Here is a 14417-nt window from a genome sequence, read left to right as displayed (position 1 = left end):
TGCCCAAGATTGCGCAATAAAATAGAAGATCAGAGATGCGCGCGCAATTTTCGTCTTGGAATTAAAATTTGCGAGAAATTTCGGATAAAAATTCACTGAATTTTTTATATCTTCGAAATAAAACCAATATTTGTGGATAATAACTCTGGCTCCATGAAACAAAGTTCATGATAATTGACTATAAAAAACTATAAAAAATCCAAGAAAACTGAAGTAAAAAGTTTGAGTTGCAAGGTAAGCAAGATGGCGGCACTTATCCCCACCTTTACTGAAGATAAATGTTGTATTTGTAGTTGTTCATTGTTCAGTTGTTGTCGTTGACATGTTTTCGCGTTGTTGTACATTAGTTGTTAAAGTTTTGTGAGAACCACTCTGTTTTTGTGAGAAGTCGGATTTCTTCGCCACAAATTTACTCCGATAAAAACGAAAAAAAGATGCATCAACTAATACAAAAAGCCGAAATTTAGACAAAAAACTACAATATTCAATTGATAATGAAGTGGTGTAGAAAGGCACAAAGACAGTGTTGTGTAATTTGTCAATGATCACTTAACCTCACGCAATCTTTTGTGTACTTTACATACACTACATAAAAAACAGTGCGTGACTCTATCTAGCTCTCTCTCTCTCTCTTTACTAGTATATATATTAACCTGGTTCAATATTAACAACATGGAAAGCTGAGTAATACGCTCTGCAATGATTACTAGTATTTAGACCTTTCTATACACTGAAACTCTGTCTAAGGTATGTAAGAAAAAGCTTTAAATTGTACATGTGTTGGAACTCATGAGTGCTGCGTTTGTACATCGACAATTTGCAGCCATAAGTCAGTATCATCTGACTTGCTTTTAGGGATGTCGGTATATTGTTTAGTCTTTGCTTTGAGTCTAAGCAATTTCAGGTTCTTTGTCTTCAATTCATTTGAAGAAGAAGGATAGTTTTACTAGAGTCATAAACTACTTGCATATTGAGTTTTTTATGTAGTGTAGTACGATCTGCCTCGGTAATGGACCCAGGCATACAAAACCATTGCCCACAATCCCATCGTTCAGGCTTTTCATTACTGATACAAACGAACTCGAGTTACACAATTACACATTACATATGAAAATATAAGGTTATGAATCATTTATTCATAATGTGTCAAGTCTTAAAAAGATCGAAGTGGTTGGTTTGATGAAGAGCAGTGTTCGAGGGCTGCCCTCGTTAATAAGTTACTCATTGTCTCATATTGAATGAACCGTAATCAAATAGTGAACAAGGCTAAGAAGGTTACAGTAGCGGCAATCGAACCGTAAACTTTAAAATTCATACAATCGACTGGAAATAATATCCTATTTTGATCACTCGATGTATTTGAACTCAATACTTTATTTAGCTAGAGGGTTTGAGGCAGTAGAAAGTTAAAGAAAAGAGTAAGTGTTCGCAGCTCGAGGTCCTCACTGTAAATGCATTGATTCTTTGATGGCAACACATTTCTGAGAAGTTAAAAACAGGGACACATATTAGAAATGGCTAGCCAGTCAAAAACCGCAAAAGAAGGGCTGCCGTGATTTGAATAAATAGCTATTGGCCACCTACAGGCAAAATAATCATCACGTCTGATTACATGCAACACTCGTGTTTTTCGTTTTTATTATCATTTCATTAGTACATCCTATTATCTTCTTTTCTCTTGTTGCCAAGGTTCACTGGTTCTGGTTTCATCCGCCAGTAAGGAACCCCTTTACCTGTTTCTGAAGAGTGTCAGTTTTGCTCTCCAGAAAGAGCTTTCAAAACCTGTTTGTTCGTCTTTCCTCTACCTAAAGATTCCATGTTCTTTGATCATTCCCAATTGGATAGGCTAAAACCGTATCTTATGCGTCATCTTTAATCACTGCCTCTTTTATCAGGCAGAGCGGGTTATGGTTACTGCTGGGAATCTCACACCGGTGTTGTTATTGGGTTCGTTTGCAAGATTAAGCCATACTTGTTTCCAACGACGCACCAGATTCCGCAAACGTGGAAAACGTATGACACAGTGATTATTAAATGACTTCTGAATTCAAGCAATTTAATTGGTGGGCTTTTTTGTGGCTTTTCGATTGGTTTAGATTGGAAGCCATTTCAAAGTCTTAGTAGGATATTATGAGTATTCCACTCCTTTCCACTCGTGTACTACCGGATCTTCTTAGCTTTCATTTCTTGTTAAATAGCATATTAGTGTTCAATGACTTGGCTTGCGCAAGGTCTTCTTGCCTCAGTGTTGTTTGTCAGCAGGCAGTACCACATCATGTGGACCTCTTAACAAACTTTTATTGCTGTTAACTGTTCCTTTCATTCCCGGCCATTCATACACGCTCTTCATTCAATTATAATCATTTGTTTCAGCGTTATTCTTTTCTCGTCTCGTTATCTTTCTACAACTCCTAATTCATTTCATCTTTTCGGGTTTTAATTCATTCATTTCGTCTTTTGCTTTCCAGTGTTTGGTCGTTTTTTTTTTTTTTGGTCGTTGCAACCAAGAAAATTACATACTGCATTCTCGTTTTGATTTTTTCACAATGATTCTACTAAGTAAACGATCAAAATAAACTAAAAACTTTGTTCTGGCAATTTGGAATCTTATTGCAAGATTCTTAAAACAAATACATACTTGAATGGTCACCAATTCAGACGATTTACTTCAAAACTTTTTCAGAATACTTTATTGATTTAGTGACAAACTCTGTACAGTTAGAACATATTTGAATCAGGTGGTGTATAGTTTATATCATTGACCATATTGAGAGGACCATCTTCATTTACGCTAACAATGATCGCATATGATTTATGTTAATGATTATTGCTATAATTGGTTTTGATAAGGTTATCATACATATTCATAAGACAGGATAACTAAGCTCTGTCTAAGTAAATAACACGCTACCCGAGAACTCTTGCTAACAAACGCGACAGACGACGAAAGCTATTTGTATGTATACAACTCGAGCTCTCTTCATTAAATCACTGTTGTCTGAAGTCGTGTTGCTTACAGTTTGTTCAATTTTTGCCATTGAAGGGAGCCTAGGCGCTGGTCATGGCGGACGAAAATGATGAAGCGAAGCTGCAGAAAAACAATGAAAACAAACCAGACGAACAGAAAAAGGACAGTCAAGAGGACAAGATGGAGAAGAAACCGGCCGGTGACGTGGAGAGCGATACAATGAGGTCTAGTGATTTAGAAGATGTGGACCTAGCAGATGAAATTACGGAGCCTTCGACCGCTCTTTCCCCCGAAGAGTGCAAGAAAGAGAGATTCAAAATCTTCAAGAACATAATAATCATTAGCTTTGGATTTCTGTTTCTGTTCACTGCCTTTCAGTCTTTACAGAACCTGCAGAGCAGCTTGAATCCTGATCAAGGTCTTGGTTTAGCTTCCCTTAGTGTTATATACGCTGCTTTGATTCTATCTTGCATGTTTGTTCCTCCATTCATGATAGGAAGACTAGGCTGCAAGTGGACTCTAGTTATCTCAATGATCAGTTATGTTTTATATACCGTAGCTAATTACTATGCTCGATGGTGGACCCTCATTCCGGCTTCTATACTTCTAGGTACGTAACAAATTATTTATACTAATATTATAAGAAAATAATATATAAAGCTGGGATCTAAACAGCGTGTTAACAGCAAAGACAAAACACGCGGCAAGTGCCACGCGTCGCTGAACATAATCCTCGTTCGTTTACTCACTTCAGTCAAAAGCAAAACCTTTTCATTTCCTGTGTCTAGGAAGTGCATGTTTTCATATAGTTAGGTTTGGATATGTCAAGGTAGTGTTTCAGTGTTTTTTCCATATGATGGCCTTTTTGCTGGGCGATGTTTTGATATTCATTCATATCATGTGCCTTTTGTGAATGTTTACATACAGACCTCTTACACACCCACGGTCTACCCTTCCTTGCTGTCGGCACATCATTCATAGCTTTCTCTTGCCTCTAAATCCCTTTACAATCTATACTTTGCCCTATATGGTCTATTTGTCATTTTGAACCTCCGGATTACTAAAGTTTACAGATATATCTGCAATATTCTTTTCACTTCACACTTCAATGGTTTGAGTCAATGTTTCTGCTCATTACTCATCGCTGTTGGTCAAATATATTTTAATTTTTTGGGTCTTTTGTCGGTGCCTTGTATGTTTGGCCGTCGCGCACATCAAGCTTAGCTTCCGCTGTCCTCACAGATCAATCAAGACCCCAGCAATTTGACTCGATATCTGTTACTGTGAAAAACCTTTTACAAGATCTCTTACCGCTTTGTATCTTAATGAAACGGGGTGGAAAAAAAACTTAATATCCGGCCTTTAGTTCAAATGCATGCCAAATTAATTTTTTAAAACAAACGTTAAATTTTCATATGCTACATGCCACCAAAGTTTTTGATGCTCCTGTGGTTTCATGTTTTGCACAGGAAGCCCAATTATTGATAGACGATTATATTTTTCTCGTAGGAGCGTCAGCCGCGCCCCTGTGGTCATCTAAATGTGCTTACCTGACAACCACTGGTATACGCTACTCCGAGCTCGGCTCTGAGGACAAAGATTCAGTAGTGACACGGTTTTTTGGCATCTTTTTTCTTGTGTTTCAAAGTGGACAGATTTGGGGTAATCTTATCTCGTCACTGGTGCTCGACAAAGGTGGATCTAGCTTCTTTAGAGAAGACGCAGGGGAGGTGTGTGGTGTTCACTTCTGTAAAAGCCCACCCAAACAAAACTTGACGAACGGATCTATAAGTTTTGATACACTAGAGAAACCAGAATACAGCTTAGTGTTGAAGCTGGTCAGTATCTACCTTGGGAGCGGAGTGTTGGCTATCTTGCTGGTCATTGTGCTTCTTGATCGTCTTTCTGGTCACCTGTCACGCAAGAAAGATGAGGTATCAGGTCTGAAGTTGCTTTTTGCTACCTTGAATCACCTGAAAGATCGTCGAATGCAACTGGTTCTGCCAATCACCTTCTTTAGTGGCATGGAACAGGCTTTTATATTTGGCGACTTTACAAAGGTAAGATAACGCTTTTTGACTTGTCTATCAAATGTTAGTAATGTATTGTCTATCAAGTATTTGGGATGGGTCAAGCGTATTTGTTCTACGGGAACTGGGCATAGCAATGTTTAGCGGGGTAGACAGTCAGTAGCTCCATCAACAATTAAACAGAAAACATAATAATATAAAAAGAAAATACTGGGAAAGCAAGTGGAGTAAGACTAGCTCTTGTCAGTAAATTTTTCCAAGGCAGCATTTCAATTAGGAGCATTGCACTCTATTCCTCTCAAACCCCATCCGACGTCACTAATTTTCTTGCACCCATGCGCAAAGTACCTGCGCACAGTAGCTTATCAGTATTATTTCTTCCCTCTCCTCTCTTCTCTCAGTTTCTAGTCTGATGATAATTCTTTTACTACCAAACTAATCACATACCTTGCTTTTTTTCAGGCTTTTATAACGTGTTCTTTGGGTATTCACAAGGTTGGCTTCATCATGATCTGTTTTGGCGTAACAGACGCACTTTTCTCCTTTCTGTTGGGAAGACTTACCCAGTACACCGGGAGAGTCGCCATCTTCATGAGTGGAATGATAGTCCATCTGACAGTCATCATCCTGATGTTGGCGTGGAGTCCTCGAGCAGATCTGGTCTGGGTATTCTATGTAATGGCTGCTTTACAGGGATACTGTGACGCAGTTTGGCAGACACAGATTAACGGTGAGTAGTTTTGATATGGCACAGCGGAACATTTCGTTTGCGCATGCGCAATAGCTCCTTAGAAATGCCTTGCCTCATCATGCACTAAAATGATCACAGTTCAACGAGCTATTGAAAAGATGTACTTAAAAACCAACCACGACACAGTCACGGTACACTAGCATTCAACGTTCAACCAATGACACACCAGCGCGGGATGAAGTACATGTAGCACCAGTTTTCCAGTCATTGTATTTACTTCTCTCAACCAGTAAATCATAAACCCCCTTTTAAATCGCTACATATTTAAGCACGAAGCATAACGCTGTCTTCACTGACTGCAGACTAATATATTAATTCATTCATTGGCTCTGTTTTATCTTTCAGCTTTGTACGGGGTTTATTTTTCTGATAACCAAGAACCAGCCTTCTCTAACTACAGATTGTGGGAATCACTCGGTTTTGTGGTCGCATATGCCTACTCCAACTATTTATGTGTTCGAGTCAAGCTCATTATCCTTTTAATAATACTCATCCTTGGTACCGTTATGTACTTGGCTTCCGAATTCGTTCATCGGAAATTTGTTCAGGAAATTGCTCTTGATACCGGGGAGGGCGAAGAGCACGCACTGCAACCACTCAAATCTACTAACGTCCAAACGGAAAACACTCATCTTAAAGAAATCTAGTCTATCGATGATGTTTTATGCTTAATGAAAACTGTGTATAGGTTTGTTGGGTGCTTTCGTAAAATATTCACACAAGGCCGGGGTAGATATAGGGCAATTTTTTTATTATCCTCCATGATGTTAATGCATAAAAAAACGAAACTGTAATTACACGAAGTGTGAGGACAATTTCTACTTTATATACTTTAGGGCGACAAGATATCCCGTGCATATAATTATAGTATTTAGAGTGAGCTTGACGTGGAACAAATTCCAAAGAAAACTGTTGACAATCCCCCCCCCTCTCCCCCTGGAATTGTGGAGGGGGGGACCATACATTTTTAGTTTTCAGCCCCACGATTCTGTGCGGGAAAGTCCAAAACTGTTTTCCTTAAAATCGAACCAAGGAATAAACTGTATAAAAAGCAAGTCAATACTTTAAGACTTTAGAAAGCGTTTGTTTACAGCAAAAATAAAGTTTTCTACCTATCTTTTGCTTATCTGTAAAATCATTGTAAAAAATGCTTGAGACTAAAAACTACATGAGTACCAACACTCAAATTTTCTTATTAAAAACATATGATACTACCAGAACACCTAATGCTTACATCCTATCTTGTATCATAATATAGATATCATAGAAAAAACCTGTCCGGCCTCCCCCCTGATAATAGACTAGTCTTCTATTTAAAACTTACAGCCGGTCTTCATTTTGTTCAAGTTTACACACACCGGTGTTTGAGTCACAGATGTAACTCTTCTTCATGTGCTTGCTAGGTTCATGCACGTGATATTCACCCAGTCTGTTGCCATTAACATCCATCACTGTCAGCTGCTGTGCTCTGCTGTCATCAACACGGCAAACTTCTTTTTCATCGACAATCGAACATGTCGCATTATTCTGGTCACTTTTACGCATAAAGTTCCAAAATTTCTGCTCAGTAGAGACATGTTTTGCCATTCTGTGTACCCTGGGGGATTTGGGTGGCCGCAATGGGGATCTGGTTGGAGACTCGAGCCCAAGCTCCTTTCTCCTCTCCAACTCCTCTTTGCTTATTTTCTCCAGAAAATTCGATGGAGCCCAGCCAATAGTAAGACTTTTAGTCCGAACTAGCCACCAGCCTCCCTCGGACTGTTCTAGTACTTCTACTGATGTGCCTGTTTGTAAGTTGACTTCTCTGTCCGATTCCTTGGTGTAATCGCCAACTGCTAAATAAATGTTACTACCGCTGGTCATATCTGTCTCATCCGTGGGCTCAGGTATATGGATTTTTAAGTCAAACTTGAGCTTTTTTTGAGACTTTGCTTGTAAAGTCACATTTTCTGGAACTTGTCCCAGCCCCTCTGTATTTAGGGGCTTCTCGGAGAAGGATGGAGGAAACTCATATTCGTTGGAGTCTGAATCTGCCAAACTATTTTCCACTTTCATCTCGACTTTCTTCATCTCGACTTTCTTCATCTCATCTTTCATGCTGTTCCCCTCTTCATTTCCAGATCCATTGTCTTTTGGAATCTCATTCTCCACCAAACCAGCTTTAGAAGAGGTTTCTTTCGATTGACTGTTGAATTTTTTCATCTTGTCAAAATCTATTTCCACCAAGTCTTCGTCTTCATCTCGACGTCTTCTCACTCGCTGACGTGGCGCCATCGCTTGGTCTTTCTTTCTGTGGAATTCCATGTTAATGTACGAGGGTCCTTTTTCTTTCTCCTCGTCCTTGAGCACGACATTCTTCTTCTTCTTGTTCGCCTTAGTATTGTCTTTTTTGTGAAAGTCCAAGTTAATGTACGATGGACCCGCTTCTTCATCGTTGTCATTGGAGGGGATTTTTGTTGTGGTTTTTACAATCTTCTTGTGGAATTCTATGTTCATGTAGGATGGTTTTTCTTCATCTTCATCTTCTTCTTGTATCGTTTCTTCTTTTTCAAAGCGACGACGTCTGACAGTGCTTTTAAATGTTGATAAACGTTTGGGAGGCTTGAATAGAAATTAAAAATATCCCTCAGTCAGCATGGTAAGACAATCATTACAACTATCATCGTCATCATGATCACAATTATGACCATCATTATGACATCATCAGTCATCAGTCATCATCATCACCATGACCATCATTATGACATCATCGTCATCATGATCACAATTATGACCATCATTATGGCATCATCAGTCATCATCATCACCATGACCATCATTATGGCATCATCAGTCATCATCATCACCATGACCATTATCATGGCATCATCAGTCATCATCATCACCATGACCATCATTATGGCATCATCAGTCATCATCATCACCATGACCATCATCATGGCATCATCAGTCATCATCATCACCATGACCATTATCATGGCATCATCAGTCATCATCATCACCATGACCATCATTATGGCATCATCAGTCATCATCATCACCATGACCATCATTATGGCATCATCAGTCATCATCATCACCACCTCTACCATCACGGTACTTCTGGCAGACTTTGTATAACAGTATATTCTAATATGGTATATTGAACTCTAACGTAACCAAGGTGCCTGCGTGTCTCATTAACTAATGTACAGTTTCAACCATGCACGTGAAGGAGACTCTTTTTTACAAATATATGAAAAGACCTGCTGCTTACCAAAGATGGATTCCAAGTTCTTCTTCTGTCTGCAATCAAGATATAAAAAACTCACTCCAATCGTCGTGGTTTCTAAGAACTTTCTTCAAGATTTGTTGAGATTGATTGATTTACTCCTTAATCAGTATACACTATACACAGCTAACAATGGGTGCAATCATCACAATAGATCCTTTTACCGATAGGGCGGCCATCTTGGATTATGGCAGTGATTACGTTTTCGATAAATTGAGATTTTGATGTTTTGAATATTGTTCCAACTATCAGCAAATTAAATTGCTTTTTAAATGCCCTTCTCGTTGAAAAGTGCAAATTTGTATAAAAAGGAATTCTTACAGCTGTGCAGTCTATAGATTTTCCAATAGTTGCCCCCTCAGCATCCCATAATATCTTGATTTAAAAAACAATAGAACTCAAGATGGCCGCTGTGTCTATTGGATTCGATCTTCAGAGATACGAACTGACCACACCCACCCAGCCTTCAGCTATTATTATATTACCTGTGATAGCAAATATGTTATTCATGGTCATCAAAGCTTTCTCTCGTCCCATTTCCCGCGCGTTCGATTTGGTTGATGACGTAGACAGCTCGTGGAGATGCATACAGGGAACCCAACCAATACGGTCATTACATCTGTAAGATATACAGAATATCACACAGATGAGCACAGGAAACCCATCATCTAGTTTATCATCATCAATACTAACTTGACCAACCACCAGCCGTCCATCTTCTTCTGCTTGACTTGAACGAGTTTGCCGATTTCTAGTTGAATCTCGTCATCATATTCTGCATCGTACTTTCCCATGGCAATGTACATTTCTTCTGTTTCATTGGATGATAACGATGACATTAATAAGAATAATTTGAATGAATCTCAGTTAATGCAGTTTCATTCATATCAACTCTTTCCATTCTCAGAATGCACGACAAACAAAAAATTGCTTGCTGCTCTGCAAAAAATATGACGAAATATGGTGGGTGGGTTGGTTGGTTGGTTGGTTGGTGGGTAGGTTGGTTGGTGGGTGGGTGGGTGGGTTGGTTGGTGGATTGGTGGGTTGGTTGGTGGGTGGGTGGGTGGGTGGGTTGGTTGGTTGATGGGTTGGTGGGTTGGTGGGTGGGTTGGTGGGTTGGTGGGTGGGTAGGTGGGTGGGTTGGTGGGTAGGTTGGTTGGTGCGTTGGTGGGTTGGTTGTATGGTTGTATGGTGAGTATGTCAATTTTGGTTGATCGGACACTATAACATATATTTACGCTAACTATTATTATTATTATTATTAAAATTATTGTCATCATCATCATCATCATTATTATTATTATTATTATTATTATTATTATCATTATTATCAAAGCATTACCTTGTCCGTCTTCAAACGTCTCCATGATTTGTTCATCCATGTCGCCGTCTCTGGATTCCAAGTAAGACGCTGGTACCCAGCCCAGTTCCCCATCAAGATCAACGAACCACCAGCCTGGGAACGAGTGACATTATGAGATAGATCATAGCTAGGAAGCCATCCAACCAAGACAACTATGATTGGTTAGAATGCGAGGCTCATGACAAAAGCGTTGGACACCAGAAGTTGATATTTTCTTTCTTATTAATAAAGATAAAAGCTTTCGGTAGTGAAGCTAAAGACCGTCCATATTAAATATACCCTTCCATACATACCATGATCAGCCTTGTAGATGACCTCCACAATGTCACCCGCTTTAAGATTCAAGTCATTCTTGTTCATCCTGGTGTAATCACTGATAGCTACGTACTGATCCAACAGGATGGGTTCAGATATGTGAAGAGGGTCTAGTAGAAACAAATTAAATACTACATCATGCATTACAAACATTGCATTGGATACAACATATATTGACCGGAATCCAATTCAAACAGGACAGAGGAGACGGGCTTTTGACTTCAATGGCTGCGCGAGCAGTACAAAGTACTGGTACATAATTCAGCGACGACAAGATTCTTTGAGCCAATCACAGTGCGAGAGCCTGATCACCGCCAGCCAATGAAAATGCTTGAACCATCAGTCAGCAATTGCTCGGTCATTAATGTCAACTTACCGTTTTTTTGTCTCGTTCCTTTTGCTTCTTTTAAGCTTTCTTCGTACCTGTGAATCAGTAACAGAGATATAGTACAATATTTACAGAATCCTCTAGACACTATCCTGGAAATAATCGAGGCTATAACAGAAATAGAACAGGAATAGAAAAGAGATATCTCACATTCTATTGTGAAAACTATGATTTGCGGAATATTTATTCTAATCAATCGCTCAGGAATTTCAGGATAGTTTAGAATGAGGCAATTCTAAAGGCAAGAAGCACAACTCTTGAGCAAGTCATGTTGTCTGTCTGTCTGTCTGTCTGTCTGTCTGTCCACATATATCGTGCGAGTCAGTTTTATTACGTACTCATTACTTACTCACCTCTCGGGGTCGACAAACATCAGGTCATCAGGGACAGGCCTGAAGAAAGTAACTACGACATCAGCCATAGAAATATGGCTTGGAAGATGAACTATAGACTGTGGAATATGACATACACACTATTGAATCTTAATTTCTTCATCATTAAAAACAGATTATTGAATGAATACCTTGAGAAATTCTTCCACTTCAACCATCCTTCGCCTTGCTTGTTTACTTGTCTTGATGGTTACCTTACCAAACAAACCTTTATCTGCACATGAAAGGATGACGTATTGGAACCAAAGCCATGCATTACCATAACCAAGGCAAACAAGTATGTACCGTGTAGTTTTATTATCATTCCCACCCCCCTTTTCGTTACTTTTCATTCATTTTTCATTCTCTTTTTTCCACTAGTTTTCCTATCGTTTAGTTCATACTCATCAATTCCAGGTCTTTTTCCCTTTCCCTCTTTTCTTTTCATCTTTTCCCTATAGTTTCCCTGTTACCTTGGAGTGAATATCCATTCCTGTATTCAGCTGCTTCATTGTTGAGGTAGGAATTGAATTCGTCCATCTTTCGAAGCTTGTCCTTGAAAGAAAAAATATTAACAGTATATAGATAATTATGAAATACAAAATCACAAGCAAGTAATTAAATGGGAATCAAGGGATTCACACTGAAATGGTTTTCTACAAAGTCTCTTTTTTTAGGCAATGTGCCTACCTATCAAAAGATTGATCGAAGTTTCTCTATAATACCAGGAGGTCACTAGAATACACTAAAATACACTGTAATGGGTTCTATAAAGAGAACACTGTAATGGTTTTCTATTGACGATGCGTCTGTTTATTAAAAGATTGACCGAAGTTTCTAATACACTAAAATGGGTTCTATAAAGAGAACACTGGAATGGCTTCCAGTGATGAGCTAGTAGTTGATTGTTTACCTGTAGATTGAGAGCGTCGTCATAGCTACGGTAGATTCGTATTATTAGGCCATCTTTCCACTCAACTTGAATCGAGAAAACCTTGATTGAAAAAAATCAGGCATCTTATTAATCAGTTGCTATAGCAACGATAAGGAAGTGAAAATACTTACAAAATGTTTTTTGCGTGATTTCTGTTTGACGACTCGCTCGACTGTTATGTCACTTACTGCACTCAGACTCATCCTTTGAAGTTAGAATAACTAATTCAAATAAAAAAAAACCCAACAAATATATTAAGTCGTATCAAATATTGGATGGAATCCAACATGGCGGCGATGACATCAAACAGGTACCAAGACATTTGACGTCATAGATCAAGCCTGCCTGGCTAAACCTTATAATACCCTAAGAATGTTTCAAATAATCTAGTATCGTACTAGGATAATATAAGTAGAAAAGAAAACTGTTTCAGTTTCGCATCACATGCGTATTGTTAAGCTCACTGTATACGCACTATATCTAGTTATAGGTGCTCTTGTTTTTATTCTTCAAGTGAACATTCATTGAGTTTTTTCTGCTCAAGTGTAATATAATTTATGCTGGTCTTTTGAAAAACTTATTATGACTCGTTCTATAGAATGTAAAGCTGGTATTGTTTTTGGTACGGATGTCAGCTGTGCTGTATGAATTATATTACACAGGAGAGAGATAACCTAAAGTTAACCTAACTCTAACCTAAAGTTTCTAATATGATGTAGCTGACTTCCTCGTAGAACCCTCTAGTTTTGAAGCTTTGAATCTTAATTTTTCTCTCTAAAATAATAACAAAACCCTTCGAAAAATAAACATTACTTACAGACCAATTCAACAGTAGAACTGAGTAGTTTCTAGTAGCAGAAAGTACTCGGTTTTGCCTGATTAACATGCTTGCAAGAGTACGCTGTTTAGCTAGTATTTTACAATCTAATTACTTTGTAATCAACCGGCTGCTGCAACGAACAACTTCAGTTTCAGTTGTCAACAAGTTGCTTTTTCATAATTGGATCGAGATTATATTGTAAGGAATGGGCTTGTTATTATACAAAGGGAATTCTACCAATACCAAAACTACTAAGTACTTACTTTGATTGTTGTCAGTAAACTTGATGTAAGCATTTAGCACTAAACTTGAATTTTTGGTAGTTTCTTAACTTACTTCTCCATGAGCTCTTTCTCCGTGAGAATGATTTTAAATTCAAGTTATTGCCTAGTTTTTACAAGAAAAATTGTTTCTTGAGTAAATATAGTTATTTGAAGCAAAATGTAAACTGCAGTGCAAGAGAACTTGATTAAAATACGCGCTGAGTTCAAATCAATGTTTACAATAATTCGCATAACAAAAGCATTACAAGAACAATAGAATGTGATGACCTCACCACTGACTCGATCAGACGCTAGGGGCGTTTTTGAAAAACCTTTACAAATCAAAACTAAAAGCTAACTTTTATTAGTAAATATTTTGTATAAATGTTTGAATTCCAATAGTTCTCCATTACCAAGTCACGCATCGTCGAGCCAACTCGATGAAGACTTTAATGGTTTCTTCAAAATAAATAAAATAAATCACTTTATTTAAGTGTCTAGTCGTTCTAGCGCTTTCGCACTAATTGGGGACACTTTTCACTCACACGCACTACCACTACATTTAATATTCTATGCACACAACGCTCAACTCACATGTTGATTTTTATGGAGGGAGGAAACCGGAGAACCCGGAGAAAGCCCTCGTAGCATAGGAGAGAACAACACATCAAACAAACTCAATTCACATGTGGCGACCGCAACGCTCGAACAGGCGACACGACCCTTGGATTCACAGCGGTGAAAGACGACGCGTTAGCCGCGAACGCCACCCATGCTACCCATAAATTAATTATGCTACCCATAATTCATTAAACGTATAATTGACATCAGAACTAATTTAGCTCCAGTCTCTGGCACAGCACTGTTCAACGACGACACTTAAATAGATACAAGAGGTTCTTAAAGCACTCACCAATAAATCTATAGTAAAGACCTACTCTTC

General features: G+C 38.5%; 2 protein-coding genes across 4 annotated transcripts; one reads left to right on the top strand and one right to left on the bottom strand.

Annotated features, from left to right (window-relative positions):
* The first annotated feature begins 613 nt into the window (after positions 1–613).
* LOC116289671 (N-acetylglucosamine transporter UNC93A) lies at positions 614–6866 on the top strand. Of its 2 annotated transcripts, none has more exons than XM_089032952.1 (5): positions 614–747; positions 3044–3578; positions 4478–5028; positions 5461–5728; positions 6095–6866. In XM_089032952.1, exons 2-5 carry the CDS (start codon positions 3062–3064, stop codon positions 6394–6396), a joined length of 1638 nt encoding a protein of 545 aa, XP_088889078.1. In that variant the 5' UTR covers positions 614–747; positions 3044–3061; the 3' UTR covers positions 6397–6866. The 2 variants fall into 2 exon arrangements, with proteins under 2 accessions (XP_088889078.1, XP_031552480.1); XM_031696620.2 differs by lacking the exon at positions 614–747 and adding an exon at positions 2839–2956.
* LOC116289670 (uncharacterized) lies at positions 6480–13689 on the bottom strand. 2 transcript variants are annotated; one of them, XM_031696618.2, is made up of 13 exons: positions 13475–13689; positions 12523–12612; positions 12371–12451; positions 11931–12012; positions 11610–11692; positions 11440–11537; positions 11075–11121; positions 10677–10808; positions 10363–10476; positions 9714–9831; positions 9506–9639; positions 9006–9034; positions 6480–8350 (listed from the first exon to the last, which is right to left on the bottom strand). In XM_031696618.2, the coding sequence occupies exons 2-13, from the start codon at positions 12592–12594 to the stop codon at positions 7070–7072; spliced, it is 2271 nt and encodes a 756-aa protein (XP_031552478.1). In that variant the 5' UTR covers positions 12595–12612; positions 13475–13689; the 3' UTR covers positions 6480–7069. The 2 variants fall into 2 exon arrangements, with proteins under 2 accessions (XP_031552478.1, XP_031552479.1); XM_031696619.2 differs by lacking the exon at positions 13475–13689 and adding an exon at positions 13209–13368.
* Between the last annotated feature and the right edge of the window lie 728 nt (positions 13690–14417).

This window comes from Actinia tenebrosa, unplaced genomic scaffold (assembly GCF_029948245.1).
Source record: "Actinia tenebrosa isolate PJP-AT-01 unplaced genomic scaffold, QUT_ActTen_1.0 PGA_scaffold1__47_contigs__length_23844297, whole genome shotgun sequence".
NCBI classification, from domain to species: Eukaryota; Metazoa; Cnidaria; class Anthozoa; order Actiniaria; family Actiniidae; genus Actinia; species Actinia tenebrosa.
The sequence above is the reverse complement of the archived record's forward strand: the minus strand, read 5'-3'. Positions and strand labels throughout refer to the sequence as shown.

What these genes read in the sequence shown, in the direction of transcription:
- LOC116289670 (XM_031696618.2), bottom strand. Translation starts at nt 12,594, where the DNA reads ATGAGTCTGAGTGCAGTAAGTGACATAACAGTCGAGCGAGTCGTCAAA. An exon ending in AATCACGCAAAAAACATTTT is followed by an intron (nt 12,452 to 12,522) that starts GTAAGTATTTTC and finishes TTTTCAATCAAG; the next exon opens with GTTTTCTCGATTCAAGTTGA. An exon ending in ATGTTTGTCGACCCCGAGAG is followed by an intron (nt 11,122 to 11,439) that starts GTGAGTAAGTAA and finishes ACTGATTCACAG; the next exon opens with GTACGAAGAAAGCTTAAAAG.
- LOC116289671 (XM_089032952.1), top strand. Translation starts at nt 3,062, where the DNA reads ATGGCGGACGAAAATGATGAAGCGAAGCTGCAGAAAAACAATGAAAAC. An exon ending in TCCGGCTTCTATACTTCTAG is followed by an intron (nt 3,579 to 4,477) that starts GTACGTAACAAA and finishes TTTTTCTCGTAG; the next exon opens with GAGCGTCAGCCGCGCCCCTG. An exon ending in TATTTGGCGACTTTACAAAG is followed by an intron (nt 5,029 to 5,460) that starts GTAAGATAACGC and finishes GCTTTTTTTCAG; the next exon opens with GCTTTTATAACGTGTTCTTT.